Consider the following 16,355-nt stretch of genomic DNA (forward strand, 5'->3'; position numbering starts at 1 on the left):
CCAAAAAATACAACTAGTGATGCTTTGAGGCCTGGCAGCACCAAGTTGGGAGATGCTGTCCTCAGACAGATAGTTGGAAGGAGGAGGAGAAGAAGGAGGAGAAGGAAGAGGGGGTGGTGTGGTGGGGGAAGAGGCACATAGCAGATGCCTGCATGAGGCAGGTGACCCCCATGGGTGCAGAACAGTCAGCAGGACCTCTAAGACAGCTTGACCATGGACTCCCTGGGATGGTGCCCTTCCACTCATGCGGGGAAAGCACCCCACAGGGTGCTAAGACCCCACTTAGCACACCGTAGGGGCAGGAGAGGGTCACCCATGGATGCCACCCCTCTGGGCACCTGCATTGCCATCCCTCAAAGGGAGCAGCAGGGCTGAGCAACTGCTCAGCTTCCCTCCTCTTTTCCCTGTGGACATGCACGTGAATATTCACGTTCTTCCTGCCTAATGTTTTCCTTTAAAAACATCGGGCTTGGCCTTCCCGGTGCTTTTCTGCGGGATTCATCAAAGCTGCAGGAACCCAGACGCAGCAACTGGAGGAGTAAAGGTATCATGCACTTAACAGCAACTTCCCTTCTCCGAAATTTTAATTGGTCATTGACGTCAAGTAATTATTGAGCATTATTAATTAAGAAAGCATTTAAAAGCCTGGCTTTTGTTGAGGTTTTGCCATTACAATTAGTTTATCGGCCAACAGGAGAAACATCAGCCTTTGCAGTCACTTGGAGTGCAGCAAAGTGCCCATAATTAATTTCCCTTTCCGCAGCAAGTGTTCTGCTCTGACCTGCCTTGGGGACTCGCCTTTCTCCAGGTGTGCCAACCACAACAGCTCTGGAAACACCCAGCCACAGGGACCTCAGGAGGCCATCAAATGGGAACACTGTGTCCCCTCTAGCCTGTCACAAGCAACTACATATGGATAGTGGCTCTTTTCGGGAAAGCATCCTGGCCAGATGCCCTGATCCTGGGGAGGAAGCTGCAGGGTTAGCAGAGTTGAGTCCTGTGGTCACTCCAGGGCCACCCTGCCTTCCTAACAGATTTTCTTTTTATCTCCTGCCCCGGGAAAGCTGCTGGGTCCCTGGTGCTTGGCACTGAGGTAAACTGTTTTGGCAGCTGAACACTTTCCAAGAGTTCCCCCAAACCCCTCATACACTGGCAGCACCCCCCACAGACAGAAGCAGGAAGCTGGAGGGGTGAGCTGGGGCTGGGGGAGTGCTGGACATCAGGATTGCCCCACCAGTAGCAGGAGGGGCAGGATAACCCCATGGGAGGCCTCTTGGTATGGGGCTTGAGCACTGCCTGATCCTGCCTCAGTCCAGGCACAGCCAGGCAAGCCTCAGGCTGGTCCCTCTAGCAGCAATTCCTGCCTTTCCATCTCTGCTGGGGCAGCAGCAGCTCCTCTTTCCCTGTGGGAGCTGGGGTGCTGGTGGATAGGGGAGGTTGGGAGGGGTGATGAGGGGCAGGAGGGCTACAGACCCTGCATCCCCAGAATGGCAAGCAGCACAGCCCAGCCCTTCCACAGAGCAGGTGATGCAGGATGCAGCCCAGCCCTGCGCTCCCAGATGGATTCTGGTGCATCCCCTCGCAGCGCCCCCAAGTGCAGCACCAGGAGGGGCCGGCAGCCCCCGCTCAGCAAGTGGGTCAGCTATATATAAACAGCCCCAGCAGCACTGGTACCAGGCACCTTCCTGCCTTGCATCATTGCCACCCTAAAAACCACGGCCTGGAGACAGGGGCTGTGGCAGCCGTGAAGCGCTGCTGCTCGCCAGAGGCTCTGCTGAATCTGCTCCTTCACAACCATCACCCTGAGGGCCCACACCTCTTGCCCCTGCTCACCAGCCATCACGGAGTGGGGGGACCAGGTGGGACCGATGCCAAATGGACAGGGGGGCCAGGTGTGACCAGTGCCTGCTGGACAGTACTCCCGGGAGGCCACGGCTGCAAGCTGTGTGCACACTCCTCCACACAGAGCAGGCCCCCAGGAGGGAGATTTCTGCTTCCATTTATTGAAACCAGCCGGATCAGCTCCCAGGCACCAAGGAGACGAGCTCAAACCCCCTCATTAAGGCTGGGCAGGCACCTCCTGGCCCGAGGCACACAGACATGCCCGCAGCATGTACCCACAGGTTTGGCTCACAGGGTACTGTCGAGCAGCCCCACTGCTGCACATCACTGGGTAAGGACATTGTGTAGGAAGATTATGCAGCAGGGTGGTTTAGTCCCAGAATCTCCAGTTTGCTGCACCCCAAAGCCAGATGCCATCCCCACTTTTACATTTTGTGGGTGCAGTAATATGGGTGCTGGAGCCTAGGAGTTTGGTTTGGGGTGCTTTGGGCTGCTGCTTCCTTCACAGCCTCATTGGCACCACACACAAGAGGGATGGTGCTTGCTCATCCTGCACCCCACATGCAGTCGGAAAAGCCTTTTGCAGCCTGCAGGTCTTCAGTTGTCTACAGCAGAACATCACCCAGCCCGGAGGGTTGGTTTTAGGGAAAAACACTTTAATGAGGCAGCTCATTAAAGGCAGGAACAGATTAACCCAGGAACCTGAGGAACTCAGCAACTGCAGAGCTCAAGAATAGGAAAAATAGGCATTTCCCTGGCAGCAGTGGGAGATGATGCCTCAAAGTGGTGGGCCGAGCCCATGAATCCTCAAAGCCCTTTCAAAGCCCTGCACCCTCCCAGGAGCTGTGTGAGCTCTGGAGATGAAAGATGCTGGGAAGGGTGGACCATAGTTTGAAACCTATGAAAACACCCACTGAAATACAAGTGGAAAATACTTCATCCCCAGTAGTCAAGTTCAGGCGCTGCCTCCTCCACTCATCAAACAAAATCCCAGCACCAGCATGGACTTCCAGCAGGGATGCTCCAGGGACAAAGCCTTTGGCACGACACAGCCCTGCTGGACAGGAGTGAAGTGGGAGGAGAGGCAAAAGCAAACAGAGTTCAGAGTTATGGTCACCAGAGAAAAACGAACCCTGGAAAAAAGAAACAGCTCCATTTCCCACTACATCACATGGTTTGCAGATCATCCCTTTCCACAGCCAAAGGAAACACTAGTGACTGGTGGAAGTGTGGACAACTGGGGCACCCTGGGAGGCCGGGGTTACCTCAAAGCCACTCCAGCAGCAGGGAGAAGAGTTAGGCCCGTGCAATGGCTGTTATGAATGAAGGTGAGAGCGTTGCTGCTAAAGATAACTTTGCGAGCAGGTACTATTAATAGCAATACTATTGGGCTTTTTCTTTGTGCTTCCTGCGAGGCTCTGCGGGATTGATGAGCGCTAATGGATCGGGCCCTGCCACAGCGCCAGGGAAGGACCGTGCGCGCGCATCACCGAGCCCACAGCACGGCGATGCCATCGAGGAACGGGGCCAGCAGCGGTGGCTCACTGAGCCACCCACCACTGCCACGTCTGACCAGCACTGACCCGGCACTCCGGCCGAGGATCCCGCACGGAGCTGCTGGCGAGGCTGCTGCCAGTTTCCATGACGACTTCAGCACTTGGCGCGAGATGGAGATGACGGGATCAGCCAGGAAAGTAACTGAGCGGAGCTGGCGTCCTCCGTCTGCCGTGGCCGGCGGCACAGCCCTGCCAGCCCTGTGTGAGTGGCTGGCACAGGGCAAAGCCCCAGGAGCCTCAGGGCATCTGGGTCCCCCTCTCATTGCAGGGCGCGTGTCGGCTGCTGGTTGTCCCCGTGAAGCGGAGCCTGCCCATCCCATCGGTCTCTCCCCAACATCTCCAGGAAAGTGCAGTCCAGGTCCTAACCCCCAGCCCTGTGCTGGCCACCCAGCACTGGAGCACCCAGCCAGTCTGTGCCCCGGCACTGCCCTGGGCTCTTGCCTCTGTACTGCATTTCCACTCCTGATGGGGCTGTGTCCTCAGCAGTACCACCTCTGAGTGCACATCCCAGCTTGTGGCATCAGGGCCCTCCAGCACAGCAGGCAGCTTGGCAGAGTGGTACCCAGCTCCCCTCTGCAGCTCAAGGAGATGCTGCAGGCTGGGGCTGAGCTGGCATCGGGACAGCCCTGATCCTCACTGGCCTTGGCCCCACAGAGGCTTTCCCTGGCTTACAGGTAACCTAAGATCAAGTGCTCAAGCCAGACGTGCTCAGTCAGACACACAGAGACACCGCAGAGCAGTGGGGAACCGAACACCTGCAGCATATGACTCCCTAGCTGGCACGGCCCCCCCAGCCCCTAAAGAGCACTCCCTGGGGACCCCATCCCTTGCCAAGCTGCAACACGTGGCTGCTGCATTCCCAGGCTGCTGGCAGGGAGCTCACAGGGCCAAGGCAGAGCTGGGGGCAGCTGGGACCCCCGGCACCCCCTCCCACCCGTGCGCAGGATCCTTCCCGTGTGCCCTTTTATTCCAGCAGTGCAATTAGCCTTGCTGACCCCTGAAATCCTCAGCCTCTCTAAGCAGCCATGCATTAAATCCCGGATCCAAGAGTGGAAATAGACTTTGTAAAAGGCTTATGGCCCTATTTATTACATTTTACGCATGATGGAGTCCGACAGCACGGCAACAGCGCTGCGGCTCTGCATCCTCACCGAGGCAGACAGACAGACGGACAGGCAGGGTCTGCAGTGGGCAGCAGAGTCTCGGTGGGTGTCTCCTCCCAGCCAGGCTTGGGTTGCCAGCTGAGTGCTCCCTCAGACACAGGCTGGCAGGGATATCGATCTAGATGAAAGCCAACACCGCTCTCGAGGCCGGGTAACCGTATCTGCCGCACATTTGTATTCCTTAGAGCGGGGCGGGAGGGCTGCAGCCATCTGCCAGAGCGGCTCGGGGATCCTGGGGACACTGCGAGCCCTCCGGATGGATCTCCACTGCGCTGCCTCCTCCCACTCCACTGCACAGCCTTTACCTTCTGTGTTTCACCTCCACCTTCTTAGGGCCAAATAACACAGACCTGAGGAGCACATCACCAACACACAGTCCTTCTGTCAGGCTCAGGCCACCTCCCCAGCAGGGCAGCACCTGCCTGGTCCCTGCCTGTGCGATGGGAGCTGAGGGGGCATCGCACCGGGGTTTGCAAGGTTGTACAAGGGCACCATGTGAAGCCAGCATGCAGGTGTTCACCCACACATCCCCAGGGTCCCACCCTTTAGCCAGATGGCTCCTGCCCCAGGGGGATGGCGGGGGGGGCAGAGGACTGTGTGAGGGTGAGTGCTGGCATGAGGCTGCACAGCTCTGAGCTGGGCAGAGGGCACGGTGAGGGGCAGGGATGGACAGGGGGGGATGAGGTGTGCAGGGAGGCAGAGCCACTGTGTGCAAAGGAAGCAGCACAAAAAGCACAGAGATGAAGGCTCAAACAGCTGAGGGACCCTCTGCATTTCCTGTAGAAAACCCAAGGCAGCTCCTGCATGTCTCCATCAGGGCCCAAATCACAAAACAGATCAGGGAGCCCCTGCAGCAGCGCCAGACCAGGGAGCTGCTCTTGTCAGCAAAGCAGGTGGGACCAGAGGGAACACAAGGGTGTCATTTCCATGCACTTATAAAGAGCCAGCTACAAAGAATCAAGCAGCATGTGTCCTCAAGTCCTGGGAACACCAGCAAATATGGACACAAACAGCTGCTCCCCACCTCCTTGGAAGGGACTCATGGCACCCTCAGTGCAGGGCAGTTGGAGATAACAAGCGACAAAAGCAAAGGTCACCTTGTGCGCTTCCAAGAAACTCAGTTTCCGTCAACACTTGGTTCAAGGTGCAAGCCTGGCTGATCCCAGGGGGTATACAAGAGCACCACCACACCGTGTGGTCAGACCACTCAGGCAAACCCATCTCCTGTGCTCTGTCCAAAGGCAACAAGGCATCTTGTGTGTATGAAGAAACAGAAGCGTGTCCATGGGATGTGCACAGTGCCCTGATCATGTCAACCCCCGCATCTCAGAGATGTGTACAGGTACTGATGCCCATGAGGATGGGGAGTGAATGTCCCTGGTAAGGGGAAATGGCACCTGTGGGGCGTCCTGCAGCTTGGCATTTCAGAAGCTCGGTCCTGCAACTTTCCCTAAATGAACTCAAAGTGTTTGATGCCTGTGGTGCACCTATGAGCAGAAGGACCTTTGCCCTTCCTTTGCCTTTCCATCCAACCCCACATTGCAGGGCTGATTCCACTCCAGCAGCTCTGACTGATCACCCCGAAGTGCTGCAGGGCTTTGGGAGGGCTGGATGTGGAGGTTTCACCCTATAGCTCAGCTCTGCTTCTGTGCTTTGGAGCATGGATCCTCCCTCCAAGGGGAGGTGATGGCACGTTAGCAAACAGCATGTTTGGGTATAGATGGGCTCTGGCCTCAAATGGCATCGAGACATTTAGATGACCTGCAGTTCACATCTCCACAGGTTCGTGCTTCCCAGCTCAGTCACTGCTGTGAGCTCCCCACTGCCCCGGGATGGCTGCAAACCCATCCTGCTAATGGTAGGGGAATAATAACCCCAGGCCCAACTGAATGAGGTTTAAACTCCCCATAACACCCATCCACAAAGGTCCCATACCCACCAGGGCACTCGCAGGCTAATCCTCCCTCCAGAGCAGCTGCTATATTTAGGTATCTAAATGAGACAGAGTGGCTCTTTCCAAAAAAGAGTTCGTTTGGGTTACATAAATACAGAGAGAAACTTGAAAGCTGTATTTCCAGGTCCTTGCACTGCCATAAGCGAGCAGCAGAGATGAGGACAAAAATCTCCCCATGATAATCTTCCTTTCATTTCTTTTTGACTCAGCTGGATGTGCAGTTGGGTTTCCAGCTCCTCTGGGGCAGACAGGCAGCAGGCAAGATGTGGGAGCTGAGAAGAGGCAAGCAGGGCAAGCAGATCATCATGGGCAGTCCCTGGTATCCACAGGGAGACTGCACTGCATCCCGGATGGACTAACAGAGGAATGGAGCACTGCAGGCAGACCAGGCAGCACGGCCCACGGCACAGGCAGGAGGAGTCAACAGAAGTAAATAAACTGAGCAGCTCCAGCCCTTCCCATCCGTGCCTGTCCCAACAGTCCCCCACAACATCCCCCTCCAGTCAGCTGCCGACTTCCTTCCTCCTGCATCCACTTCCACATCCCAAAGCCTCTGGTCCCATGAGAAGAGCAGACATGCATGCACCAGCATGTCCTGCATACCTACCATGGCTCACCCCAAGTGCTGGGGCTGCAGGGCAGGGGCTGACCCTGCTCCCCAGTTCAGCTGCTGGGCAGAGCTGAACTGCCAGTCGTGGGCACAGCAGCGTCCCCAGCAGAGTTGGGTAACAACTTGCACCATGAGGGTTTTTGGGGACACAGCCCACATGCTTTCATTTTCAAAATATATATAAATAGACATATTTATTCCTTCCTAAAAGGGCATGGCCACAAGAAAAAATAAAAAAAGCAGCTTGAATACCATTCAACCTTTCAGCCTGAGAAAACCACATGGTTCTCACAGGCTTGAGCTCTGTTACCTGGGAAATGGGTTCTAGAACTCAAAGCCCGCATGCACCAGTCTCCCAGTGGGGCCCACACAGAAACAGAAACTTCCTTTTTAAGAAAAAAAAATTGCAATTTTTTTCTTTTCATTATCAGGATGGCTTGGTCGTGACTGTGTGCAAGCTTGCTCGAAAGGAGAAATGGTGGTGGTGGTTTAAATCTCCAGCTCTGCAGAGCTCTGGGGTTTATGCTGTTCCAGGCAAGGTTTAAAAATCCTCTCGTCATTAAGATGTGGGAGGGTGGCTCTGAGCCACACACACCTGGCACAGGCAGGGCTGCAGGTCCCAGAGCCCAGGGGCAAAGGGAAGGAGCTCAGCAGCCGAGGTTTGCAGGGAGCCAACAGGAATGCAAAGTTTAACTAGCTTGAAGCCAAAGTTGCAAACAGTTGCACTGAGGCATGAGGCAGTGAAAGTGCCAGGAAATCAGGACAGAGGGACTGGAGCTGGACAAAGTTCAGCCACGCTGTGCTGGGTGCCAGGTGAGCAACCTCTGTGTGGCGGGAGCGGGTGCTGCCAGCTCACCTGGCATGAACCACCGTGCAGCCCCTGCCCTGCCCTGCCCTCTGCCAGCGCTGCCTGCAAGCCCCGATCCCTGCACACGGACAGTGGTTCTCCCCCTGCTCCAAGCCCAGGGAGTGTGTGCTCTGCCTGGGCACTGTGCATGGAGCCAAAGGACCATGGCCACCCCAGCTCTGCGCCCACTGGTGTCCACACACTGTGCTGGAGAGGGGCTGGCATGGGGCTGGCACAGGGACTGGCATCTGCAGAGGAAAGAGAGCCAGAGCCCATCCTTGCTTCAGCCTTCCAGAGGAGCTGCACAAGTGCCATGTTTGACACCTCCAGTTCCTCACTCTTACCCAGGCACATGCACAGCTGTGGCCCGGTGTGACCAGTGCTGCTCTCTGCTCTAACCCAGCCTGGCTGCAGCTCAGCCCCGTCAGTCCTGTGTGCACGCAAAGGGGATGTCTCCTGAAACCCCCCACGGCTACAGATGCACTTTCTTCATAAAAAAAAAATAGAATAACGCAACTCACTCCTACCTAGGAACTTGGCTAAAAATGAAAGAAGAAGGTCTCAGCAAAAATGCTGCCGAGGCTGGGGGATGGAGATCACACCGCCTGCTCCCAGCAGCACCTCCCCTGCACCCCAGCTCTGTGACATCTGGGGCTGCTCCAGCTGTGGGTCACCTCGTGGCAGGACAACCAGGTTCCCAGCTGTCATTTGCGAAATCTGCATCCCTCCCCCCTCATCTGTGCAGGAGGGAGAAGAAATATGATTAGAGGCAGCTGGGCTTCCTTCCGTCCGCAAGGCACAGGCGGCTGCCCCAGCCCGCGGCTCTGCTGCGGCACAGCCTGGCTCAGCCCAGCCCGGCTCAGCAAAGCCCGGCTCAGCAAAGCCCGGCTCAGCCCCCCACCCGCACGGGACACTCTGCCCTCGACACAGGATTTCCTTGCTCTTGACGTGCATGAAAGTTAGGAAATGAGGGTTCCTCGGGGAATAGGTGGGGAAGGCAGCTTTTGGCGGGAGTTGGGGGGAAAGGATGACACCTCCCACACCCCTCGCCCGCCACCCCGTGTGCCGGTATCGAACGGGGTCCTGCAGCCTCCCCACACAAAAGCTGGGGAGCAGAAGGGACAGGAGTGATGAACTTCTATTCTATGATTCTAACTCGCTGCAAACTGAAACAGGAACCGGGGAGCCTGGCCGGTGGCGCTGGCTCAGCAGAGGGGCTGCGGCGCTGCCCTGGCCGCGACCACAGGGCGCAGAGGAAGAATTTAGAAAATGCATCTCAGTAAAGACACGCTGCTGCCCTGCAACTGTAGTCGCTGCAAGAGCCTGAGGCGCCACCTCAGCACAAAAACATCCATATAAAGCATGTACTGCTCATCCCAGGGGAGGGGAGAAGTGTCACATCAGCCCTGCGGCGCATGGGGGGCTCTCCCGCCTCGGCCCCCATCGCCAGGCTGCCCTCGCCAAGGGGGGGGCGTCGCTGGGTGGGCAGGGGGCCATGGGGACAGTGGGGACACGTGAGCTGATGTAAAAAGGTCCTGTAACGTTTCAGCAGGACCCTCATTGTGCTCGGAGCTCCTGGTACTGGGGTGCCCATCCAGCACCCAGGCTTTGCCTCGGGACTGCCAGGATGTGAGATAAGTGAAGTATTTTCCCTAAGCCCCACTTTGCTGCCCGGAGCCGGCAGAGATCAAAGGTTAGTCTGGCTACTGGATGGGGCATGTCCCCAGGGCTGCCACAGCGGTCTCCACATCCCCCACCAGCAGATACCAGACTTGCCACATGGAGAGCCCCTCCCCGGGGGGTCTCCAGATCCTTCAGCGCCAGAGATTTCCAGCTTTTACTTTTCCCTGTCTTCTTAATTCAGAAGCGAACTGGTTTAACACAGCAGCTTGCAGCAGCTCAGCCCTGGTTGTTGCCTCTGCCTGGGGAAGTGCAGCGACACGGGGCTGGATAAGGACAGAGCTGACAAGACCCTGAGCACAGCCAGATCTGTGCAAAGTCCTTCGGCATTTCTTGGAAGCTCCCATCATTAGGGAAAAAAAAAATAAAAACCAACTGCCATAAATAAATAAATAATAATTTGTGAGCCAGAGTTCAGGAAAAGTGCTGAAAAGCAGAACAGCCAAGCGATAAGGGAAGGGAAACACATTGGTTGGACCATCACCCAGTGCCTACGGTGCCGGTGCCCCTGGAAGTAGGTCACTACCTCACCTGACCACCCGCCCCATTAACTTCAACCTTTAGTCTCTGGCTCATTACTACAAGCAGAGGCAGCTTAAAACATCCTCTCCCAAGAGCTCAGGAGCTCTCGGGAAGCTGGTTCTGATGCCTGAAGGCATCAGGCAGGTGGTGGAAATCTGCCCTTCCAGGCAGGGGAGCCAGCTGCCCACTCCTGGTGTGCAGGAAAGGGCTGCCCAGCCCATGAGCCCCCGGCAGCAGGAGACCTGCAGGGCCGGGATCGTGGTGGTCAGCCCGGCATGGCTGCACTGGCGGCGGCTCCAGCGCGTACAAAGTTCCCCCCCTGCTAAATCACTCCAGGCTGCCAAGCAGTCACGAGAAATATAAGCCCGCGCGGGGTTGCCATGGAGCGGGGCTCAGCTGCGGGAGACCGGAGCCGATTCCTCCGGCAGACGTGTTTGCGGCCGAGGCCCTGCCAGCACCTCGTGTCCCGGCTCCTCGGTGGCAGGGAGCGAGTGCCACGTGCATGGTCCCGGTGGAGCCTTAATCTCTGGGGACAGCACTTCCCTCCTCCCGCAGAGCCAGTGCTGCAGAGCCCCACAGGGTGGTCGAGCTCTGAGAACACTGCAGGGATGCTGCCCCTCCCTGAGGCCATGGGCACATGTGGCTTCAGTGGTGGCATTTGCCCTGCAGGCACTAGGTAGCAATAGCACAGACACCCACAATGCCTCTGCCCCAGCCGGATGATGTCTCCAAGCCTCCATAGTGCTGGCACATGCCAGCAAGGGGGAATTGTGCCCTTCACAGAATCACAGAACAGTCTGGGTTGGGAGGGAGATTAAAGATCATCTACCTCCAACCCCCTGCCATGGGCAAGGACACCTTCCACCAGACCAGGTTGCACCAAGCCCCTTCCAACCTAGCCTTGAACACTTCCAGGGATGGGGCAACCTGTGCCAGGGCCTTACCAACCCCACAGGGAAGAATATCTTCCAAACATCCAATCTAAACCTACTCCTTTCAGTTTAAATCCATTCCCCATGGTCCTGTCACTACAGTATTACAGCTCCCATGCTCTGCCAGTTCCCCAGTCCCACCAAAGGGGATCTCAGAGCCTGGTGGGCTCCTGCCCCAGCACCAGTGGGCAGCAGTGCCTGGCTGCACAGCAAACCATCTGCCAAGAGCCAGCCTGTGGTATCCCTGTCCCCAGGCCTGCACCAGGGACCATGGGACCCACTCCTCAAAACCAGAGGTTTGGGGCTGAAAGGGGCATCCCCTGGGCATTTTTCACTGGACAACCCAACCGTGCTGATAAGCTGCTGCAAGTGGAGTTTCTAACTACAAAGAGGTTTTTGACATTGGAAAGGTTAATGGGAGAGAGGTCCCTCTCCTTCACAAAGCTCCCTTTGCTGGAGGCCTTAGGTTGAGATCTTAATTATTCACCTGTTGGAGAGGTGCCTTTCCATTACGGCATGAGATCGGGGCAGGGATGTGCAGGCAGGCGGCAGGAAAGCCCACGGCGTGGGGCACCCCTGGGACACCAGTCACAAGCAGGGCGTGCAGGCAGGTGTGCAGAGGGGCTCTCCGAGGGGGCAGATCTCAGGCCAGCCCTCCCTTCCCTCTCAGCTGCTCCCAGCGGCTTCTCGCTCCCAGCTCCGAGCGGCAGGATCAGCAGCAGGCTGTGCTCCCAGCCTCCACAGCCTCCGCTGCGGCAGGGACGGCCACCGGCATCCCCAGCACCCGCCGCTCCCGCTCTGCTGGCACGGCCTCCGTCGGTGACAGCCACCGGGACACCGCCACCCCTTCCCAGCGAGCGAGGGGGTCTCCAGCCCCGGCAATGCAGCAGCCCTTGGATCCAGGCTGCAGCAATGCAGCCAGGCTGAGGATACATTCTGCACAGGCCCTTGGGCTGTCTCAGTCACCCAAACACCCCCCCTCCCCAAATCTTTTAGAGAAAACATGCAGAAAAAGCAGGTGGTCTGCTGGTCTGCTCAGTGAGGACTATCAGAAATTAGGGATGCATCCCTATTTCGTTACTAGCAGTGCCAACCCACGGAGGGCTCCCTGTGCCTCCTGCACTCATCGATGGATTAAGCTGTTAGCAGGAGGCTGGGAAGTTAAAAGAGGGAATATTGTATTTCAGTTTCATGTGATCTTTAAGCATCTCTTCGAGAAGCAGCCTGGGATTTTTTTTAATTCTCTTCCCCCCTGCTGCAGTTTGGAGTTTTTAAACAAATTGAAGCTGTAAGAGTCACAGTGCTCCTGCCTCTTGCAGGGATGCCAAGAGCTGCTGGCTGCTCCGTGGTGCTCTCGGCAGAGCTGCCTGGCTGGCACTTCCCAGAGCCTGGTGCCAGCAGACGAACCAGCTACAACCATTTTCCCACCTCTGAGCAGCAGAGTTGCACAAAACGGATTAAGCAGGCCCAGAAATGACACATTTTGAGTCGCAGCAAAACAAAACCACTTTTTTTTTGTTGCAAAAAAAGGGAAAAGGAGTTGGCCAGAGAAACGCACATATCAAGTGAAAAACCCTGATTTTCTTTCTGTAGCAATGCAGGTACCACGTGAATCATCGCTGTCCTCAATATGTAAATAGAGGTTAGCAGGCACCCTCAGCTCAAAACCTTACAATTAAGGGACTAATGCAAATATCCATGTCAAACATTCACCATGCATCTCCCCAAGAGCCTTCCTCAGGATTCCTTCCATGGAGAGGAATGGACCACCTGGCACCTGCATGCACCCAACTGTGCCTTTCTCTATACCTACTGTGAAAGCAAGGACTGGGGAGGAGCACGGGGCAGAGAGAGGGGAAGAGTCAGAGTTCCTCAAAATTTCCACAAAGGAAATGGCTAATATTCATGATCTCATGGCCTCCTGACATTGTAGCCTCTCAGGATAATCTGATCTCGTGCTGGAGCCCTGGGGTCTTTGCAGAAGCAGCTTTTGGGCTCCATTGAGAAGTCAGTAACCCAGTTGTAAGCAGAAGCTCGTACAGTAGTAATGGGGAGCGACGTCAGCGCCAGCCCGGCCCGCCTCCCGCTCCCAGTTAGAAGGCAGCATGTGACAGAGCCAGGGCTGCAGCCTTCCCCACAGTTTCATCAGAGGTTAAGGCACAAGCACAACACATGCTTACAACTTCAGGCAGTTCTTAAGCAAATGCATGCAAATCATAGCTGGGGGGGAGGCTTTTTTCCTTCCTTTTTCCTTTTTCTCTATTCTTTTCATCCCAGCCTTGAGCCCCTCTGCGCACGTGGGGACAGAGAGGAAATGGAATTATCAAAAGCAGGCGCCAGACGGGAGGGCACACACAGGCTGCACAGTCCCCTCCCTGCTCCTCACTTTCTGCACCTGCAGACTTCAGACCAGCACTACCTGTGCATGTCCCTGCACAGCTCCCTCCAACAGAGTGCATGTAGGGGAGAGGGAAAAAAACCAGGGGACACAGCAAACCGCATTTCAGGAGATGCCATAAACATGGTCTTATTTCAGCATAGGCCATTTCACAGCCCCAAATTTTGCAGGGAATGTTCGCAACATGGTGGGTTTGCGCCAGAGAACAATGACAATTCACAGGATTTTTTCCCCCCAGTACCAGTCTTTTTTGGAATAAGATTCACTGGCACATCAAATGCTGACCAAACAGCAAAAGAAAAAGAGAAGCAAGGCTTCAGATGCGTGCTGCAATCATACGGGCTTTTCACGGAAGCATGCAGAGAACAGGAGGATTATTGCAGGGAAGTGGAGCCAGGAACTTTCACCTGCCCAGGGAGCAGTGGGGTTGGCGGGAGCTGCAGCCTTTCTGCTGTACTTCCGAGGGATGACATCCCTCACAACCAGCCTCCTCCGAGGGGCAGCATCCCACACCACCAGCCTCCTCTCCTGTAAGCCGACAGCTCCCTCAGCAATAATAAAACAAATCAAACTAGAAAACACAGACCGCTTACAAAATCTTCTCGGCCCACTTCTCACCCTTCCTGACCCTTCTGCTGTAATCAACCTGTCAGCAGCTCTTCGTTAACAACCCAAGCTGCTGCCTCCCCCCTGATCTGCCCCCAGCAAGCCGCCCGGGTCCCGTGCCAAGCCGGAGTGCTCTGGAGCTGGTGCATGCGAGGAGAGGTGCCGGGACTACATCAATCTGGCTGGTGGCAAGACCTGCCTGGTTCTGTCTGGCACATGCACCGGGGGCAAATCTGATTTACCAAGTCTCGAGACCTTGTTTGTTTTGAACCCAAACGGCAGGATTAGTCCTAGTCCCGTTCCCCCCCACACACACTGTTTGCAATGCCGGAGCTAAACTGGTGAGAGAGCAAGGGTTGGGACGAATGTGCTCGCTTCACAATCGGAGCTATTTTGTAATCCGTGGTTATGAAAGTGAAGGGTCGGGGGATGACATATAACTACAGAAAACTCTTCCCACTTGCACCAGCTTCATCAATCCGGCTGCAAAATGCGCGGCCGTGCTCCGGATCAGTCACGGCTCCGGCTCCTGCCCGGTTTATTGTATAGCGCCTCTCTTCCAGCCCCCAAAATGGAAAAGCATGCGAGCCCTATAGCCAGCACGGCTCACTCTCGTGATCCCGCCGGCGCTGCCAAGGAGCCTTAATCTGATTTTAATACCCAGCTCCGTCCAAAAGACAACCCATCCACATTATGCAGCGGGTGACTCGCAGCACCGAGACCCCTCTCCCTTGTCGCACTACCCCCCCTCCCCAAACCTCCATCCCCCAAGATCCCAGCCCGTATGCGTGGAATTGACGCTTGGAATGACTCATCCCACAGCCCGGCTCTTATCAGCCCCCACCGCGCAGCCCCCTGCGGAGCCCCCCCCGCCCCCCCCCCCCCTCCCCCGGCCCCCCCCCCCCCCCCCTGGGGGGGTTTCACAACAGGGGGGGGGGGGGGGGGCTGTCTGCGCCGAAACCCATCAACCCATCGACTTCTCCCCCCTTCACCCCCAAACTCCCTGCAGATGGCGGGGGTGGCGGGTGGAGGGGGGGCGGGAGTCCACGTGCGAGTGGTGCTGAAAGCGCCGGCGGGGCTGCGGGGAAAGCCGCGGGGAGGGGCGCGCAGGGAACCGCGGGTGGGCGGCAGCGCTCCGCACCCGCGGAGCAAACGGGACCCCCGCAGACCCTCGGGGCACCCGGCGGAGGAGCCATTCCCCGCACCCCCCGCTCCGGCAGAACCGGCTCTTCCCCCAGGTGCTCGGGAAGAGACGGGGGGGGTCTGCCGGCTTCACCCCCCCACCCCCGTCCAGCTGCAGCGCGCTGGGGCCCCGTCCAGCAGAGCCCCCCCCGCGCGCTCCCTACCTGGCTGTCAGCGAGGTAACTGAAGACGAAGGAGGAAAGATCCTCATCGAGCAGAGAGGTGCAATCCGGCCCCGGCTCCGCCATCTTCCACCACCTCCGGCTGGGGCTGAGGCGGCACCGAGCATGCAGCAGGCGCGGCGGCGGGAGCCGGGCGGCCGGCGGGGCGGGGAGCGCCGGGGCGGAGCGCCCGCAGCCCCCGCCCGCCGGCTGCGGGAGCCGGGCACGGGGAGGGCAGCGCCAGGGAGCGGGTGCTGAGCGCCCCGTGGGGTTTGCACACACACACACGTGGGGCACCAGCACCGTCCCGCGGGGAGCGCACCCGCTCCGAGCACCGCTCTGTGTGTGTGTGTGTGTGTGTGTACCGTGGAAGCGCCAGCGCTCAGAAGTGGGGTTGCCCAGCCCGGCCGGGCTCCGCTCCACACTCTCCAGGTCACTCCGAGTTGAGATGTGTAAACGCTGGGTGCAGCGTGTCAGGCTGGGGGGGTTCAAATCCAGACTTCCCCAGGGACACGCACACGCACACACCCAGGGAACCTACTGTGAGCGGTGCCATGCACACCTTAGAGTGCCAGCCCTTAGAAGCAGAGGGACCCAGGGGCTGCCAGCATCACCGGGTACAGCGTCAGACAGGAGGGGTCACACCCAGGCTCTGGGGGGGTTCGCCCATGGTTGCAGAGTGATGCGTGGCTCTTGCAGACACGTGTGGGGCTCGAGCACCTTCCCCGGGGACAGACACCCGTCCAGGGAACTCACTTTAGGCAATGCCATACACACCCCTTAGAAGTACCAGCCCTTAAAACTGGGGGTACCCAGGGCTGCCAGTGTCACCGAGTGCCACTCCACGGCCCCAAGGTCACTCCGAGTTGAGATATATGAACACTGGGTGCAGTGTGTCAGAC

The 16,355-nt window shown here is 57.4% G+C and overlaps 1 protein-coding gene across 1 annotated transcript in view; it reads right to left on the bottom strand.

Annotated features, from left to right (window-relative positions):
• The window catches only part of PPARGC1B (PPARG coactivator 1 beta), a 50,272-nt gene extending 34,679 nt beyond the window's left edge, over nt 1–15,593 (bottom strand). Inside the window, exon 1 of the mRNA XM_027643453.1 lies at nt 15,457–15,593. Coding sequence (XP_027499254.1) covers nt 15,457–15,540 — 84 coding nt within the window. The 5' untranslated portion in view covers nt 15,541–15,593. The remainder of the gene's footprint in view (nt 1–15,456) is intronic.
• Nucleotides 15,594–16,355: the final 762 nt, after the last annotated feature.

This window comes from Corapipo altera, unplaced genomic scaffold, assembly GCF_003945725.1.
Source record: "Corapipo altera isolate COAL_440 unplaced genomic scaffold, ASM394572v1 75, whole genome shotgun sequence".
NCBI lineage: Eukaryota > Metazoa > Chordata > Aves > Passeriformes > Pipridae > Corapipo > Corapipo altera.